This window comes from Triturus cristatus, chromosome 12, assembly GCF_964204655.1.
Source record: "Triturus cristatus chromosome 12, aTriCri1.1, whole genome shotgun sequence".
Lineage (NCBI taxonomy): Eukaryota > Metazoa > Chordata > Amphibia > Caudata > Salamandridae > Triturus > Triturus cristatus.
The window spans coordinates 13,566,128-13,586,147 of record NC_140595.1 but is presented as its reverse complement, the minus strand read 5'-3'; the positions used below and the strand labels follow the sequence as shown (position 1 = coordinate 13,586,147).

General features: G+C 51.2%; 1 protein-coding gene across 1 annotated transcript in view; it reads left to right on the top strand.

The window, feature by feature from the left end:
- The first annotated feature begins 19,386 nt into the window (after positions 1 to 19,386).
- The window catches only part of MADCAM1 (mucosal vascular addressin cell adhesion molecule 1), a 74,477-nt gene continuing 73,843 nt past the window's right edge, over positions 19,387 to 20,020 (top strand). The window contains exon 1 of the mRNA XM_085636843.1: positions 19,387 to 19,533. Coding sequence (XP_085492969.1) covers positions 19,479 to 19,533 — 55 coding nt within the window. The 5' untranslated portion in view covers positions 19,387 to 19,478. The remainder of the gene's footprint in view (positions 19,534 to 20,020) is intronic.

The window sequence follows — 20,020 nt, the reverse complement described above, 5'->3', positions numbered from 1 at the left end:
CTTTAGTTGGGTAGCCTCTCACTTTTTTTAGCAGACCGCAGTGGCACCAGACACTCGATGTATTCATTGTGTGATGATATTGCTGTGATCAGCTGCTAGGCGGAGAGGGGGCTGTCCAGATTATTGCTGATTAGCCAAGCTTGAATCTGTTCGTTGCTTTTAGTGAACAGGAGGAATTCAGTGTCTACCAGGTTGAGCTCAAGTTAGATGCGTGGAATCCAGTTCTAGATTAGCGTGGGGGTGGTCTTGGGCTAAGGAGATTGTGGGGTACTGATGGTTCTTGATGTTTGAATATGGATCCAAGGGGTTCCTTGTACCGTTGAAGGTAATGGAAGGTAGAGTGGCTCACTAGGGGAATCCACAGGAGACTTGGACTTTTTGGGAGGAAGAGGATGTCTTCTGAGCAAGCTGGTACAGGTTAACGAGTTACGAAGTGGACTATGGCTGGACTGTGTGAAGAATAAGAAAACAGCTATTGGAGGCACCAAAAACTTTATGGGTATACTAGTGAAATGTGTTTCTTCAAGAAATTCCAATCAGTGTTTTAAGTCAACTCACCAAACTATTTATTGTTCCATCAGAGTCTCATGCCACATGGAGGCTTTACCAACATGTTTCGTGACACTCCTTGATGCTTCATCAGGACATAGAACTATATAACAGTAGGAATAGTGGGGTCACAACAATTATGCATACTTTGGATACTGCAGCAAAAACAAATATTTTTAAAACATTAAAACAGAAAAAGCACCACAAACAATAACATCATCATCGATTACCATATATGTTTCACTGGTAAGAACACAAAATTCATCCTTGCTGTAATGCACCCCTTGTTGTATTCTGACCTACCTCATGAATTTTAAGGAAGTAGGTTGCAGATTGCGAGTCACTGCAGTCAGTGGCCATCATAAATACAAGCAGCCCGCTTTTCTTAAAGAAGTTTCAATTAAAAAAAAGTTGATTGGCGTTCCCAAAGAGGCCTTACCACAGCATATTGGGAGACAGTAATTTATCAGTGCTTTGCAGTCTGATTTCTGTTGCAAAACAGTGATATATGTGATAGTATTTTGGCATCTCAAGAGGGTGTGTTTTATAAGCTTGGGTCCCAATTCCATTTTTGGAGTCTGTAAATATTTAAAAACTCATAAAATTGGATTACTATATTGAGAAAAGCATGTTTGTGGGTGCAGACTCTGAATGGGATTGTTTGCAACTGTAGAAATGCTTTGTACATCTGGTCCTAGATTTGGTGTTGTGCAGAGTCTTTCGATGTACCCTTCTATGTGCTTCAGAGCACTCCTTGTGTAACTAAATCCTGATATTTCATTACATTTTAGAGAGGCGCAAGACCTCCTCACGTTTAGGCGGAAATTAAAGACCTGGCTGTTTCAGCTGTAAATCTTTCGGATTACTTTTCGCAAGCAGAGTTGCTCTTTCTGTTAGTTGTTGCATGGTCTTTGTTTCAGCGCCGGGACACTCCTGGGAGTAGCCGCGCGCTTTATAAGTGCCATATAACATAACAATCTCCACCCTCCCAGCCCCCCTCACAAAAGTACCTTAAGTATTTACTTGCATATCTGAGGCTCTCCTTTATCACTCCTTACTCGCCCTACCCCGTATCATGGCACAGAACCACAGTGGGTGCTTTCAGTTCACGGTTTTGGAATTGCCATGTGTGTGGTTTCAGCCCTTTTCCCCTCAGCATCAACTGTAGGCCTGGGTGAAATTGAAATTACACCGTTGTAATTCACAAAATTTTAAGAATTTCATGCTACACGTTATGCAAGATTTGCAAAACTATGCACGTTCATGTAATTGCACACCATTCTGCGAATGCATGAAACAGAATACGAACTTCTGTTTTTCATAGTGCTTTGGTTTTATGCACTGCTTTAGTGCAAAATGTGTTCTTGCATCAAAAATTGATGGAAGGTCGCATTTCGTGCTAAAGTATAGCGGTAAATAATTAATTTGCACATACCCCTTACATCACACATTATCTACTACTTTTCTATTATTAACAAACTGCGCATGGCCTCTGACTGTGAACAGCTGCCTTTGGGTGGGAGTAGTGTCAGGTTACGGGGAGGGGGGCAAAAGCCCCTGCACAGCAGGTCAGGGAGGTATATTGGATGTGTATAGCCAAAGCCCACACCTTGTGCTGCTCCCAATTTTGTGTGGCTTAAGCCCGCACCTTGTCCCACTCTGCACTCCATGTGGCTAAAGCCCACACCATGTCCTGCTCCCCATTTGCGCTTCCAGAGCCTGCACCTTGTCCCACTCCGTGTGGCCAAAACCCTCACCATGTCCCACTCCCCACTACCCAAAGCCTGCACCATGTCCCACTCCGTGTAAACAAAGCCCGCACCTTGTCCCGCTCCCCACATGCTCGTGGCCAAAGCCCGCACCTTGTCCCGCTCCCTACTCCGCGTGGCCAAAGCCCGCACCATGTCCCACTCCGCGTGGCCAAAGCCCGCCCCTTGCCCCGCTCCCCACTGTGCGTGGCCAAAGCCAGCACCCTATCCCGCTCCCTGCTCCCCATTGTGCATGGCCAAAGCTCGAACTTTGTCCCTCTCCCCACTGCACGTTGCCACTGCCCTTACCTCGTTCCACTACTGACTTCATGTGGCCAAAGTCCGCACCTTGTCCCGCACCCACTGCACATGGCCATAGCCCACACTTTGTCCCGCTTACCCACTGCTTGTGGTCAGCGCGTGGCCAAAGACCGCACTTTATCCCTCTTCACATAGCGGGTGGCCAAAGATCGCACTTTGTCGCTCTCACCTCCGCACGTGGCCAAAGCTCGCACTTTGTCCCTCTCCCCACTTTGTCCCTCTCCCCACTACACGTTGCCACAGCCCTTACCTCGTCCCACTACTGACTGTATGTGACCAAAGTCTGCACCTTGTCCAGCCCTCCCCTGCGCATCGCCAAAGCACACCAAAGAACGCACTTTTTACCGCTCCCTACTGCGTGTTTGGCCAAAGCTTGCACCTTGTCCCTTTCTCCACTGCGCGTGGCCAAAGCTTGCACCTTGTCCCTCTCCCCAAGGCGTGTGGCCAAAGCTTGCACCTTGTCCCTCTCCCCACTGCGCGTGGCCAAAGCTTACACCTTGTCCCTCCCCCACTGCGCGTGTCCAAAGCTTGCACCTTGTCCCACTCCCCACTGCGCGTAGCCTATCCTTGCACCTTGTCCCTCTCCCCACACAGGGCCAAAGTCCACACTCACCTTGTCCCTCTCCTCACTGTGCGTTGCCATAGCCCACATCTGATCGAGACATCTAACCACAGATTCCTTACCTTTTGAATTCTCCCCAGGCAGAAGTCTGGATTCGGAAATTTTTCAGCATTACCTCTGCGTGCCAGGGGACGGCATCGTATGGCTCCGCGATTACGTCTACGCCTGTCATGTCAGTGGAGCCATATAAGTCACCTCCGGTGCGCGGACGTCCGTTTCTTCGTTTCCGCGCTGCAACGCAGATCCGGAGAAGCAGTTCCTCAGGTCAATTTTTTAACCTACCTCGATAACTTTGTTGCTGGAACAGTGTGCCTTTTCTATGTCTACAGGTTTCAAGCCTTGTGGGTCTTGTAGCTGATATATGTCGGTGACGGACCCACAATTTGTATCTGGTGTTTAGGCAAGCACCACGACGCCAAGCTTAAATCGAAGTCGCTAAAAGGGCGGCGTTTGAAGCTGATGGCGGCGTACGTGTCGCGGTCCTCAGAGGCTTTCCAGCCTCGGTCTTCATCGTCCCAGGAGGAGCGTGTGCTGGGTCAATCGAGGATCTGAAGCCATTCTGGAGGGTGTTCTTTGGGGAAATCGAAAGATAAGGTATGGAAAGGTTGAGGTTGCGGCACTTTTTGGACTTGGAGATGCCGTCTCCCATGGCTCCTCCCGCTCAACGGTTGAGTAGTCTGTACTCGACTCCACACCGTGTCTCCCCATGTTTCCGGGAGCTGGTGAATCGGTGGCTCAGATGAGGGAATATTATAATTCCTTGTGAAGGAAGTGGCCTGATTCTGGTCACTCTGGTCACTCACTACTGCCTCGCTGCCTTCCAAGAAATGAAGAGTCGGTCAGACAGTAAGGAATACAAACCAATAGCGGTTTATTCAAATGTTCGCTCAGAGCGGAGCCCTGTCTGTCCAGTCGAAAGGAGTGCTACAGAGAGAGTCTGACATCAGCAAGCATAACGATACATTATATACATTTTGACACCAATGAAAGCACACCCACCATGGATTTTTCCAGAGAGACACAACTGGACAGTAAATTACAAAGGAGTAAGTTTTGGTTCTGAAGCCGGGCACACATTCTCTACTAGTCAAGGTGATTCCGCCTGTGCCCGCCACTAGACAAGTGGGAGAAGGCTTCCATGTAACGGAAAGGTATGTGCTAATAAGAACAGTGCATTCATTAGCGTGGCAGAACTCCGCTCCGAAGAAACATAACCTAGAGAAGGCCGTTTCTCGGAAATGGCAAAGAATTAGTTTTGATCATGATACAAAACGGCGCCTGTACACAAAATGGCGCCGTAAATGCTAACTTACGTATAACAATACAAAAGCATAATTTTTATTCCTACACTTGCACCTCATTTTGGGGACCCCATCTCCCTCTGGAACGCCTTTAGGCCCCAAGGAGGTGATTGGGGTGCAGTCGGAGGGGTTGCCCTTGGTGATGGTTGAGCCGTTGGAGTCCGAGGATCGGCGCCGGGCGACGTCGGCAAAGCCACTTTTGCGCAGTTCCACAGTCTTTTGGGATCTCGGCCTACGATGCCAGACTTCAATCATCCGACACGGACGTCGGCGGCGTTGGTCGAAGGTGTTTCTCCTCCGTGTAGGCGTTGTATGGCGTTGGATGCGGAGTCGACTTTTCAAACTGAGGGGAATATACAGGTTTTGATTCCTTCTCAGGAAGAGGTTGTGGAAAGACAGCCTGTGTTGATTGAGGCAGGGCTTTTTCAGCCCATTCCTGACATTAATGTGCCTCAGATGGAGGAGAGCTGGTTGCTCTAGGGGAGACTAGTGGCCTGGATCCTTCACCAGCTTCAGGGTTGCTTTCTCCCCCTCGCCTTGCTATGAAGGCAATTTCCTCCTTTGCAGACATGATGAGGAAAGTGGCTACAGTTTTAAACGTGTCACTTCCTACTGTGCACAGGTCCACAGACCCTTTGATTGGAGGCCTTCCTTTTACAGGGATAGGCTGGGGAAGAACCTGTTCTTCAGTTTGGAGAGGCCTTTTTTGATATTTATTAGGTACTTGGGCCAGGCCTGAGTCGGGGACCTCAGTGGACCGAGATATTGCACGTAGACACCTGCCTGCACCTGGAGACCCAGTTTGTCTTCATAGACCCCCTTCCACCTGTAGCTGGGTGACTCAGGTTGCGACTTCTTCACGGGATGTAGATTCTGTTCCCAAAACTCCAGTGGGTAAGCAGTCTAGGAGTCGTGATGCATGTGGTAAACAGATTTTTGCTTCGGCAAGCTCAGCCTTGAGATCCACAAATACATCTTGTGTGCGGGGCGATATTCCCATGCTTTGTGGTATTCGCTACAAATGTGTTACCATTACTTTCGGATAATCTCTGCTCGGAGATTGGTGATTTGATTAGAGATGGTCACCAGGCTGCTAGGCTTATCATAAGGTGTGCTTGGACACCATGGACTCTGTAGGTCGCGCTGTGGCATCAGCAGTGGCATTAAAGTGTCGGACTTGGTTGGCAACTTTGGGTTTCTCTGAGGCCATCCAGTTGACTTTGTTCGACTTGCCATTTGATGGTGCCCACCTTTTTAGGAGTTACGCAGATTCAGCATTAAGACGCTTGCATGACATACAGAGGTCTTCAGAATCATACATTTTTGTTGTTTCTTACTGGGTAACTTGTCTTTATACTTGCAGACTATTTCATTATAAGCGAGTAAGCTTTGTTAGGGAATTTTACATGTTCGTTGTTGGTTTGACCACTTGGTTGGCTAGGGCATGTGCCTAAGCCAAGCAGAAACCACCACTCTAGTTAGGGCAATGGAGTTACACACTGAAAATAACCCCTGCTCACCCCCTTGGAGCTTGGCAGAGCAGTCAGGCTTATCCCAGAGGCAATGTGTAAAGCATTTGTGCAACACACTGACACAGCAGCGACACAGTAGGCACACCACAAAAGAAGCTCCACACAAGGTTATATGAAAATAGCCTTTGTATTACCCATAAAACACATTAGAGCATAATCACATATATGCACTGTTCCACCTGGCACTAGATATGACTTAACAGGGGATTATATACATTACAGGACCAATCGAGCCACAGTCATATCACAACTCACAGGTAGTGGGAAACAACCAGTAACTACTGGTAAGGTGCGTCTAGCACACCACATTAGGCATACATATAATGAGCGGTGCACCCTAGGACCACCATTATGCAAACATCACCATTAGCAACAGGACACCACATGGGTGCTCAGTACAACATATTATGCCGTAAACACAGTAGTGGTATTTCACATAGCACTTCATGTAAACCCTCAGTCCCAGTGCCCCACCATACCCACTTTCAGAGGGCACACCTTAGGCAAAAAGCATTTGGCATAAATTATCATCAGTAATGCACCCACTTCATAACACGCCATGCCCCTCTAAGGCATAAACAAAATAAGGGGGGCTTAGCAGAGCACCTTACTCACCGCCATTAGCAGTAGTGCCCCATACCATGAACGACCTATTAGGTGCTCATTACAAATACATCATGCCCCCAATAGTGCCCCAAATCGGCAACTGCTGGTCAGCGGACTACGTGGGTGACCTCTCTGGGTCTCGTACACTCAGCATCTGGGTAGTCCCCACAATACTCTCCAAAAAGGCAGCGCAAAGCCCATAAGGGCAGGGTGACCTCCCCCCGCAAGACAAAGTGATGGCCAAAAGCAGCTGCCTGCTACTCCGCGGTGCGGCTGCCTCCGTGGAGACCAGGAGAGGGGCTGGTTCCCCTCTAGTCAGCTCTTCAGACTCACCCTCAAGCCGGGCGCGTCAAAGTTCCTCGGCAGGCTCCAGAACAGGGAACGAAGCCTTGTCGGCTAATTTTCCCCGCTGGCTTCTCGTGGCCATGGGCCCCGCCCACAACCAGGTAACAGCCGCCTGACTTCTACTTCGTCGCGGGAGGCACGCCAGTTCAGTGTTGCTGGGGCTGCGAAGCACAGACGTCTTCTGGGGGCATGGCTTTTCATTGCTGCTGCTGCTGGAGAGATCACTTCCCTCCTCTAGCCCCAGTTGCTGCGGCTGAATGCCCACCTTACTCTCCCTCTGGCACCGGCAGTGTCAGGCTCCCTGGGACTCCTGCCTGGATGCAGTTCACCCTGACTTGATCTGGCCTGGCAACTCTTCTCTGACCTCGCCCTTCTGATCTTGGACTCAGATGGCAGGGAGAAGACGTGGTGAAGCAAGGTTCTAGGAAGTTCCCAGGGTCTGGACTTTCCTCCGGCGACTCGGCGACCTTCTTTGCTGCTGCTACTATAGAAAGTGGTTGTTGAAACAGTGTGAAAAGAAGATGAAAAATCTTTGAAACATTAATGAAGAAGAAACACCTATTAGTATGTTAATACCAGACATGGGGTATTAAAGAAAACCCCAAAAGAAACACCAAATCACAGGGTCATGTGAAACCCTGCACCCTGCACAACAACCAACATGTAAAGGAAGAAAACCTTACACACTATAGACCATGCATCAATGGCAATGAATGGCATGGTAACGGCAAACTAAACCTATAAAAACAACACCAAGCTGATTGTTGAATCACACCGTTCCGTGACATATGGATAGTGCCAATACAAGGCATGATGATACCAAACAAAGGCTTTCAAAGAAAGAACAAATAAATCAATACTGCCTACTGGTGTCTAATCCAGTGTGAAAGAGCATTTCAAACCTGTCACAGGCCTCTGCCATTGCAGGGCCAGCGCGCAGTTTACTGCCGCTGTGATGTGGAACATAAAGTGGGCGCCACGTCTGTGACTCCCCTTTTACTACATATCAGTCACCGACTAAGGTAGGCCCTAGCTAGCCCTATAAGCAGGGTGCGCTGTAGGTATAAGGTAGGACATGTGTCTTAACTGTGTGGCATGTCCTGGTAGTGACAAACAGCCATTTTGGTTTCTCGCTACTGTGAGGCTGCCCTCTCATATGAATGCATTGGGGAATTCCCTGATATGTATTTCAGTGGTAATTCCGGACCTGAAAGGAGTAGAGTGGTCAAGTTTGGTAAGTTTGGAATAATGGTAATAAATGCTGCGAATGGTGTTCGCAGATTTATTATCACTATTTTAGAAATGCCACTTCTAGAAGTGGGCATTTCTGTGTGCTATGTGTCTTTGTGCCTGCCTGTTGTGTACTGCATGTCTGGCTCTGGAGTGACAGGGGCTGGGGAGGTGCAGTGGCTCCAGAGGGGCTGGTTGAGTCAGCACTAGGCTGAATAGGCCAATCTGCATTTGGAGTGGTGGGAGGGGTAGCACCTGGGCCTGAATAGGACCGAGCCTGCCTCACACAGTGCTGGCTGCGCCCCCTGTGGTGTGTCTGAGGCTTGAGCCTACACTGACAAAGGAGATGTTGTACACATCTAAGAAAATGTTTGAGTGTCCCCCAGAACTGGTTTGGACCGGGCGCAGAGCCCTGGGGCAGGGGGAGAACAAAGACACTAAGTGGTATAAGTATTGTGGCTGTGACCCCATGTGATGCTGCTGTGAGCTTACTTGGAACAGAAGACTGCCTGGGACCAGGAAGTACCGCCATGGAGCTGGGCTGCACGTAGTGCTGACCTGCTGCCTTATTTTGGGGGCTGGGGGGGGGGGGGGTGGAACTACCACTCTGCCCTAATTAATCTTTATGCTGGCCTCCTTGGGGACACTTTGCTGGTGTTCCCCCATAACTTTGTGGCCTGCACTGTGTTGTAGGAACTATTGGTGCTCATACCTTGTTCTGCCAAGTCTGCGTGCTTTTTCAACATTTTTTTTGACAAGTGGAGAGAGACCTGGTGCGTGTATGCTGAGTCGCACCAGCCTGGGGCTTTCACATGGCCTTTGTGGCCAGATAGCTATGTGCCTGTTTTTCCGACAGGAGCAGCAGCAAAGAAGGTCGCCGAGCCGCCGGAGGAAAGTCCAGACCCTGGGAACTTCCTAGAACCTTGCTTCACCACGTCTTCTCCCTGCCATCTGAGTCCAAGATCTGAAGGGCGAGGTCAGAGAAGAGTTGCCGGGCCCGATCAAGTCAGGGTGAACTGCATCCAGGCAGGAGTCCCAGGGAGCCTGACACTGCCGGTGCCAGAGGGAGAGTAAGGTGGGCATTCAGCCGCAGCAACTGGGGCTAGAGGAGGGAAGTGATCTCTCCAGCAGCAGCAATGAAAAGCCATGCCCCCAGAAGCCGTCTGTGCTTCGTAGCCCCAGGCTGGTGCGACTCAGCATACACGCACCTGTCTCTCTCCACTTGTCAAAAAAATAATTGAAAAAACACGCAGACTTGGCAGAACAAGGTATGAGCACCAATAGTTCCTACAACACAGTGCAGGCCACAAAGTTATGGGGGAACACCAGCAAAGTGTCCCCAAGGAGGCCAGCACAAAGATTAATTAGGGCAGAGTGGTAGTTCCACCCCCCCCCCCCCTCCCCAGCCCCAAAAATAAGGCAGCAGGTCAACACTGCGTGCAGCCCAGGTCCATGGCGGTTCTTCCTGGTCCCACGCAGTCTTCTGTTCCAAGTAAGCTCACAGCAGCATCACATGGGGTCACAGCCACAATACTTATACCACTTAGTGCCTTTGTTCTCCCCCTGCCACAGGGCTCTGCGCCCGGTCCAAACCAGTTCTGGGGGGCACTCAAACATTTTCTTAGATGTGTACAACACCTCCTTTGTCAGTGTAGGCTCAAGCCTCAGACACACCACAGGGGGCGCAGCCAGCACTGTGTGAGGCAGGCTCGGTCCTATTCAGGCCCAGGTGCTACCCCTCCCACCACTCCAAATGCAGATTGGCCTTTTCAGCCTAGTGCTGACTCAACCAGCCCCTCTGGAGCCACTGCACCTCCCCAGCCCCTGTCACTCCAGAGCCAGACATGCAGTACACAACAGGCAGGCACAAAGACACATAGCACACAGAAATGCCCATTTCTAGAAGTGGCATTTCTAAAATAGTGATAATAAACCTGCGAACACCATTCGCAGCATTTATTACCATTATTCCAAACTTGACCACTCTACTCCTTTCAGGTACGGAATTACCACTGAAATACATATCAGGGAATTCCCCAATGCATTTATATGAGAGAGCAGCCTCACAGTAGCGAGAAACCAAAATGGCTGTTTGTCACTACCAGGACATGCCACACAGTTAAGACACATGTCCTACCTTATACCTACAGCGCACCCTGCTTATAGGGCTAGCTAGGGCCTACCTTAGTCGGTGACTGATATGTAGTAAAATGGGAGTCACAGACGTGGCGCCCACTTTATGTTTCACGTCACAGCGGCAGTAAACTGCGCGCAGGCCCTGCAATGGCAGAGGCCTGTGACAGGTTTGAAATGCTCTTTCATACTGGATTAGACACCAGTAGGCAGTATTGATTTGTTTGTTCTTTCTTTGAAAGCCTTTGTTTGGTATCATCATGCCTTGTATGGGCACTATCCATATGTCACGGAACGGTGTGATTCAACAATCAGCTTGGTGTTGTTTTTATAGGTTTAGTGTGCCGTTACCATGCCATTCATTACCATTGATGCATGGTCTATAGAGTGTAAGGTTTTCTTCCTTTACATGTTGGTTGTTGTGCAGGGTGCAGGGTTTCACATGACCCTGTGATTTGGTGTTTCTTTTGGGGTTTTCTTTAATACCCCATGTCTGGTATTAACATACTAATAGGTGTTTCTTCTTCATTAATGTTTCAAAGATTTTTCATCTTCTTTTCACACGGTTTCAACAACCACTTTCTATAGTAGCTCCGCTTTCTGGCGCGGAAGGTTTCACAGAGGAAACTGACGTCCGTGTGCCGTAGGGGACTTATATGGCTCTATTGGCGTCATAACCGGAGTTTACGTCATCGCTGAGCCATATAACGCCGTTCCCCGGCGTGCAGAGGTACTGCTGAAAAATGTCCAGATCCACATTGGCGCCTGGGGAGAATTCAAAGTTAAGGAATCTGCAGCTAGACGGTGTCTCTACCAGATATTACGTTTCCTAAGGTAAGTAACTTTTACACCTTGTGCAGCTCCCCACTGCGCATGGTCAAATAATGCACTTTTTACCACTTCCCACTGCGCGTGGCCACAGCCCGCACCTTGTCCCGCCCCCCACTGCGCGTGGCCATGGCTTGCACCTTGTCCCGCCCCCCCCTTCATGTGGCCATGGCCCGCACCTTGCCCCGCTCCCCACTACACGTGGCCGTGGCTTGCACCTTGCCCCTCTCCCCACTACACGTGGCCACGGCCCGCACCTTGCGCCGCTCCCCACTGCAAGTGGCCAAAGCCACATTATTGATTAAGTTTGCTCTTTTTTTGATCTTATAAAAAAGGTAGATATTGATTTATCTACAATTAAAGGTAAGTATAAGTTTTTTTTTTCTTGCAGTTTTATAGATCGCGAGCTTGGCCCAATGGCATTGGAGCGCTTTACAGGGGAACCAGTTCACGTCACACATGTTTATATCTTTGCTTTAATAAGGTTTGTGCAGTGAGTCTGTGCATCCTGTGTGGAGGCGCAGCGCGCCCTGGAGCGCCCCTCTTCCTGGCACGGGTTGGCCGAGCCTTGCACACGTCCTGTAAGTGTGCTGAGGAGTAAACACGCGACTCCAGTTGGCTGCAGAGCAGCGCTGCCTGGCAGGGACCCCAGAGCCTGGGACCCCGAGGAGAGCGGCTCCTTCCGGGCACCTCCCGCCCCTTCCTTGCTGCTAGCGAGAAGGATGTCAGCGCCTTCACGCACAGACCTTGGGTCCTCGGAGGAACCCCAGCAGGGCCCAGCGCTCCTGGAAGGCCTCGAGTGAGTCCTGGAAGTTTGGGAAGCCCCTGGAAGCCCCATCTCTCCATATCAAGCCCCCCTGCATCAGTGATGGGAAACAGAGAAGGCAAGACTTCCAGACACCACTACCAAGCAGCACGCGCCCTCTGCTGTCTCGGAACAAGCAACAAGCGCCTCATGTAGTGCACATCGCCTCCCTCTCGCCTGCAGTGCTTCTCAGCACAAAACCCACGCAGCTCGACCAGTGCACCCCAGGGGACCTTATAGATCGGTGCAGGGAGGGGCCGGGGTGACGCGTGATTCTTATTAGTGGGGGGGTCTCTAGACCCACCGTGTTTCCCTCTTTCACCTCAGACAGCCCGTTTTGGTGTCATTTCGTGTATGTGACGGTCCTCCTGTGCGAGCCACGGGCCTCTTTGCACAGGAGGGTGAACTGTAGTCTGAGCTCCCTGGAGCACCCACCCCATAGTGCCACGTGCACCCAGTGTTGGCTTCTAGTAGCACTGGTTAATGTGCAAAAGTTCCCACTTGACATATTATCTTAAAATTTCTCGACCAACACAAGCCTCATAAAAGGATGTAGTTTAGATAGAGTTTACATATGTGTATTTCCATTTTTAATCATTTTCATCCTCGCCCATTTTTATGAACTCATTATCCAATCAAATTTCAGTTCAAACTTTCAGTTTTGTCAATAATATATATTATGCATAGCAGAAGCAGACTAAATTATACACTTTTTACATCACAACAATTTACTATGCGTTGCCCCATATCTACACTCATTCCCCACTTCAAACTCCACACAAACACATTCACACTGAAACCTCTCATCGGTGCCCCGGCCTGATCTCACACACCCCCAGGAATGAATCCAGAGATGATCTTTTTTTTTTTTGGGGGGGGGGGGGTTTAAATCAGAGGATGATGTGCTTATACCCCCCACACCCCTGCGCACACCATCCTCTGTCCAGCATGTCACTCTCCTTCGATAGTGATGGCCCCTCTAAACCAGAGAATTCCGGCACGGGTCCAAGAGAGCCACAACCAAGCCAGGCCCTCAGGATATCCAAACAAGATAACATCACTCCTGGTAAATGGAGCTCACTGACGGATTCCGTGGTCCTCCTGATACCGGACATCCATCCAGCACTGCCCACACATGTTGGATAGTGCCCTCTGCGCCCAGCGTCCTACACACCGGTGCTCCGTAGGGATAGCGCCCTCTATGCCCAGCGTCCTACACACCGGCGCTCCGTAGGGGTAGCGCCCTCTATGCCCAGCGTCCTACACACCGGTGCTCCGTAGGGATAGTGCCCTCTGTGCCCAGCGTCCTACACACCGGTGCTCCATAGGGATAGTGCCCTCTGCGCCCAGCGTCCTACACACCGGTGCTCCGTAGGGATAGTGCCCTCTGCGCCCAGCGTCCTACACACCGGTGCTCCGTAGGGATAGTACCCTCTGCGCCCAGCGTCCTACACACCGGTGCTCCGTAGGGATCGTGCCCTCTGTGCCCAGCGTCCTACACACCGGCGCTCCGTAGGGGTAGCGCCCTCTATGCCCAGCGTCCTACACACCGGTGCTCCGTAGGGATAGTGCCCTCTGTGCCCAGCGTCCTACACACCGGTGCTCCATAGGGATAGTGCCCTCTGCGCCCAGCGTCCTACACACCGGTGCTCCGTAGGGATAGTACCCTCTGCGCCCAGCGTCCTACACACCGGTGCTCCGTAGGGATAGTGCCCTCTGCGCCCAGCGTCCTACACACCGGTGCTCCGTAGGGATAGTGCCCTCTGCGCCCAGCGTCCTACACACCGGTGCTCCGTAGGGATAGTGCCCTCTGTGCCCAGCGTCCTACACACCGGTGCTCCGTAGGGATAATGCCCTCTGCGCCCAGCGTCCTACACACCGGCGCTCCGTAGGGATAGTGCCCTCTGCGCCCAGCGTCCTACACACCGGCGCTCCATAGGGATAGTGCCCTCTGCGCCCAGCGTCCTACACACCGGCGCTCCGTGGGGATAGTGCCCTCTCCGCCCAGCGTCCTACACACCGGCGCTCCGTAGGGATAGTGCCCTCTGTGCCCAGCGTCCTACACACCGGCGCTCCGTAGGGATAGTGCCCTCTGCGCCCAGCGTCCTACACACCGGCGCCCTACACACCGGCGCTCCATAGGGATAGCGCCCTCTGCTCCCAGCGTCCCACACACCGGCGCTCCGTAGGGATAGCGCCCTCTGCGCCCAGCGTCCTACACACCGGCGCTCCATAGAAATAGTGCGCTCTACCCTCAGAGTCCCACATACCGGCGCTCCGTAGGGATAATGCCCTCTGTGCCCAGCGTCCTACAAACCGGTGCTCCGTAGGGATAGTGCCCTCTGCACTCAGCGTCCTACACACCGGCGCTCCGTAGAAATAGTGCACTCTACCCTCAGAGTCCCACATACCGGTGCTCCGTAGGGCTAGTGCTCTCTGCCCTCCGCATCCTGCACACCGTGCACCGTAGATATAGTGCGGTCTCTCCTCAGCGTCCCACACACCAGTGCTCCGTAGGGATAGTGCTCTCTGCCCTCAGTATCCTGCACACCGTGCACCGTAGGGATAGTGCAGTCTACCCTCCTCGTCCCACACACCAGTGCTCCATAGGGATAGTGAGCTGTGCCCTAAACATACCGCACACCGGTGCTCTGATGGGATAGTGCCCTGTGCCCTCAGCGTCCCACACACCGATGCTCCATAGGGATAGTGCGCTGTACCCTCAGCTTCCCGCATACCCGTGCGCCGTAGGGATAGTGCACTCTACTCTGTGTCCCGCACACCGCTGCTCCGTAGGAATAGTGCGCTCTGCCCTCAGCGTCCTGATTGTATAGATATTTGGGACCTGCAGTGGTGGACTGTATTAAAGCACACCAAATTGTCCATTGATGCATGACCGATCTCTTAAGTTTTTCCATGTTTGTTCATATGGTGATGTTTGTCTGTGCAGCACTGGTGATGGACAACACTCATGGCAGATATGTCTTATGTGAATGTAAACGGTATAAGCTGCAATTTGTTGCTGGTGACTGTTGTATTATGGTCTTAGTATTATTGTGGACCCTAATTATTAAATATGGAAGTAAATCACTATATAATGCCACAGCAAACTATAAGTCGCCCTTCTTAGCTTACCTGCATATGGAAAGCAAATTGCTATTTGAGTTTTGCAATTTTTGGGTTGTGAGCGGAGGATGGCGCTTTAGCGTGTGACTGTTTTCTGGGCTCTGTTGCTGGGATGTGGGTGGCCATGTTTTCAACTGTCTTCTGTAGTGTATATGCTCCTGGGTGCTTCTAATGCTGGCTGGTAGTGAGTTCCAGAGCTTGGCGGCTTGTACTGAGAAAGTAACCAGGCCCAGCTCTCCTGTTGAGCTGCACCGCTCTGCTTCCTCCCTTTTTTCTGAATGCTTTCTCCCTTTTTTTTTTTAAATGCTTTCTCCTGCTTTGCCTCATGTTTGACTGCTTTCTCCTTCCTTTCCCTCCGTTATTCTGAGTGTTTTCTCCTGCTTTTCCTAGTATGTTGCTGATTTCTCCTTTCTTTCCCCCCATTTTTCTGAGAGCTTTCTCCTGCTTTTACATAGTCTTTTTTTACTGATTTCTCCTTCCTTTCCCCGTTTTTAGGTCTCGCCTGAGCCGGCGCATGTGCGGCTCTGGCGAGACGTTTAGTGAGTGGGCTTTAAAAAGCCAACCACAGCTTTTTGGGTGGCATAGAGTGTGCGGTTACACGCACAATGATGAACAGAGGCGCCATCTGGCTTTCCTCTCTCGTCATGGTGCATATGCGATCACTTTCACTTTTGCCGCCGTGCGCGCGCACCACTCGCGTGCTTTTTTATTTCTTTTTTTCACGCGGACACAACTCCCAGGCTTGTTCAATTTCTCGCCCGCTTTCTCCCATTCAATGTCACTTCCCGCCATGCTTCACTTTCACTCCTTCCTCTCACTGAAAGACTCTTAGGTTGTCCTCTCCAGGTTCTGCTCTGTTGCGCTTCCTCACCACGCTCCATCCTCGCTCGCGCTGCCCCTCCCCTTCAGCGCAAACATGGCACCCACACAGCGCGAGGCAGGATGCATCTATTGTGTGATCCGAGCTCGCGATGGAAGCAGCCAAGAGGCAACCCTGGAAATAAGAGAGGGTAGACTCGGAACGGGAGAGATTGGAAAATTGTAGACTCCACCGGCCCAGCTAGGGGGAGGGTCCTTTTGTGATGAAATGTTGCATAAATAATGCCGGTGGGGGTCTAAATTCAGTTTCCATGGCGCACAATGACGAGCAGAGGCGCCATCTGGCTTTCCTCTCTCGTCATGGTGCGCGCGCGATCACTTTCGCCGCCACGCGCACCACTCGCATGCTTTTTTATTTCCTTTTTGCGCGCGTGCACACAACTCCCGGGCTTGTTCAATTTCTCGCCCGCTTTCTCCCATTCAATGTCACTTCCTGCCACGCTTCACTTTCACTGTTTCCTCTCACTGAAAGACTCTCAGGTTGTCCTCTCCAGGTTCTGCTCTCTTGCGCTTCCTCTCCACGCTCCATTCTCGCTCGCGCTGCCCCTCCCCTTCAGCGCAAACATGGCACCCACACAGTGCGAGGCAGGATGCGTCCATTGTGTGATCCGAGGTCGCGATGGAAGCAGCCAAGAGGCAGCCCTGTAAATAAGAGAGAGTAGACTCGGAGCGGGAAAGATTGGAAAATTGTAGACTCCACCGGCCCGGCTAGGGGGAGGGTCCTTTTGTGATGCAATGTTGCATAAATAATGCCGGTGGGGGTCTAAATTCACTGTTTCCATGGAGATCATTGTGCCTGGCTGAACTCCATTCTGCTCGGCTCCAAGACTGCAGCCACTGTGCCGTGGTATCCTCAATCAATATCGCTGGACGGGCTATAGCCGAGGATCGCTGGCTGCTGCAGCCGCCTTCATCACCTTTAATACATTTCCTCCCCACGTTGGCTGTTTCCTCATCGCTGTCTCTCGAGCTGTGGGCAGCTGTGGATTTTTGCACCCCGCTGCCAGAGCTTCGTTGAGGCTCGTGAAGAGGAGCCCTCGCGGCAGTGCACCGTGCTCCCCTGGCTCCAAAAGGGTTGCTTTTTTCAGATTTGTGGGGGAAGTGTCACTGGAGCCCTTGCTTGTGACGGCTGCCTGCTGCAGAGGTAACATATAACCTGCTAGTGATGCTGGATTGTCTGCAGTGATACGGGACTCAGGGCGTCTTTCATCATGCTGGTAAAGTTTGTGGCGCTCTCCACACATTGCTATTGCATGTGTGTGGCCATGAAGAGGAAGTGTTAGAAACGCCCCTCACTGCGCTCGCAGAAGATGTCTTTGCTTAATCCCCAAGTGCGTTAAAGGATGCCTTTGTGTCTATGAAAAAAGTGAAAAAAAGCTTAGATAAGGACTTTGCTCCCACTATGGCCTCGGATATGTTAAACATGTTGCATGGGCCCACTTACTCGCAGCGATAGAGTGTTTGCATGTTTCAAGCTTTGGTGTAAGCCATGTCTGATTTTTTTAATATTTGGTGATGGGACATTAGCAAATGTGATCGGCGTGGGAAGTCAATCTCTGCTTAGTTTAATAAAGTCTGTTCAGAGCTGAGCTCTTCGAAAAATCAATAATGTCGAGGGGGGTGGGGCTACAGGCCGGGTCAGAGCTCGGATTGCCATTAATTTAGTGAAAGCAAATTAATAATATATGTGCCTTTAACAAGTTGGTGTTTGTGGACCAGAGGCCATTTTTGCACAAGTGTGCACTTGAAGATAATCAACAGATTTGAGTTATTGCACCGGTCATTATGACGGGTCCTGCTCACATGCAACCTGTCGCCTTATACCCCAGGACAACCACCTTGTCTCCTTTCTTTTACACATTTTTTCTGATCATTTATGGTATTTTACTGCAGAGGGGTGCTAGCGCCATCCTGACGTGGAGTCAGTTGTGTGCCAATCCAAAGACTCAGTGACTTTTCTCCACTTCCAGGGCAGGAAGCAGGATGCACCCGACTCCCAGCCTCCTGCTAGCCAATCACAACACTGCAATGCAGCATTGTGATTGGTTTGAGCGCCGCAGATCGGCGCTCAGCCAGAGAACGGAAGCCCGGGCATGTTCTCTACGCAGGCGGTAATGCAGCCTGCATGGAGACCATGCACAGTGCACATGACTGTTTGGCCGGCCAAGAGGGTCGGCAAAACATTCATGCGCAATTTAGGGAGAGCAAACCACTACTCCCCTCCCCGGCTCTGTCAGCAGCCCCGCCCCGCCCACCCATCAAAGCTGCCGCAACAAGGAAACATTTAAATGATAACTTCGATTTATTATCGTTTTATTTTTCCTTTAGTGACACTGCTTGAAAGCAGCGGGGCGATGACCCTCCGCCTTGCATAGGAGCCGCCGCTGCTCCTTTCTTTCCCCTGTGTCTCTGAGTGCGTTCTCCTTTTTCACTGTCAAGCAGCTGCAACTCCAGCGCCTTGAGACCCTCAGGGTGATTTGGTGCGCTTTATAAATCTGTATTGATTGATTGATCGAGAACGGGGATTTCTTATGGTAAGGTGGTACGGTGATAAGTGGTGCGCGCCTGGAGCGCAGTCTTCTGTCTGCTCGGATTCAACATGCATTATAGCGCTCCCTTCCCTTGGGCGGCTCTGTGGGCACTGCGGAGCGCCTTGAACATTGTCTTCTAGCTGTGCTCAGCCTGTGGATCGATGGCAGGGCTGGAGTCTTGCGCGCTCTGGGGTGAGGGTGGAGATGCGTTGGGGCAGCATTTTAAAGGGGTTGTATTTTGCGTGTACTGGATGAGGGTGCGCCAGGGTACAGGCTGCTGGCATAGTCCAGCGTGGAGATTACAAGTGGGGAGATCTCGCTGTGCAGGTGTGGGATGACGCGCCGCAGTGGGTTCCTTGTGTGGAAGGCGTGCTTCGTGCTGCTGCCAGCATGCGGAATCAAGGACAGGTCAGAATCCATGGACAGTGCTCGGTTTTGAAATTCTGCTGGTGTCGGAGGGGCTTTGAATTCCTTCGGCCTTTGGGGGGGGGGGGGGGGGGCTGGTACTTTTAGCGTCATCTGCAGGTCATCATCTCGGTCTTTGCGTATCAGTTTTGCACGGTTATTCATCGTGCGTGTGATTACGGCAGGAAGGCAGTCATCGAGTTCTCAATTCTAGAGCTCTTTATGGCTATCCATATTTTTTTTAGAATGATTTGGGATCTGGCCCCGCTGGGTGGTCAAGGGTTCATCTCAGCTTATCTTCTGAGGGGCAGAAATCCCCCTATGGAAATACCCGGCAGCGTGCCGGGAAGGAGGCGCCTTGTTTTTTTTCTTTTCCTCCCCTCGAGTGGATAAAAGTGGTCGCAGCGCCTGCAGCCAGCCTGGGGGAGCAGAGGCGCTTGGCAGACACTTGGCGCTTCCTCAGGAGGAGCTACAGAGTCATTCATTCGGAGCAGGGGCCTGCACACACACTACAGGCATGGAACAGGAAGCCGGGCTCGTCCTGCTGCTGGCGCTGCTGCTGGGCTGTGCTGGTGAGTCCGCCGTGCACTGGCGCTACCTGCTGCCTGTATAGCGCTCTTTCTGCCGCAGCTATCGCCTCGTAGCGCTCGTGATAGCAGTCTGTCCTAGCGTTTAGAATGCTCATAGACCTATTCAAGGTGCTACGGGTGCAGAGAAGGGATGAAACTGCACTGCTTGTTATGTTACTTGGTTTTTGCATAGCGCTCTTCTACCACTGGTATGGCTTCACAGCGCTAGCGACTGCTGCCGGTCATTTTATTGTGGTGTTATGTCCTAGTCGTGTTGTTTGCGTAGAGCTTAGAAGGCTTATAGTACTAAGAGAGGGGTGAAGGTGCGTTTCTTGCTATGTTACTTAGTTTTTGCATAGCGCTCTTCTGTCACTGTTATGGCCTCGTAGCGCTAGTAACTTCTGCCGGTTGTTTTATACTGATCTTGTTATCTCATATTGCCATATTGGAGTTAGGATAGCGCCTAGATTCCTCCTAACCTTTTCAAACG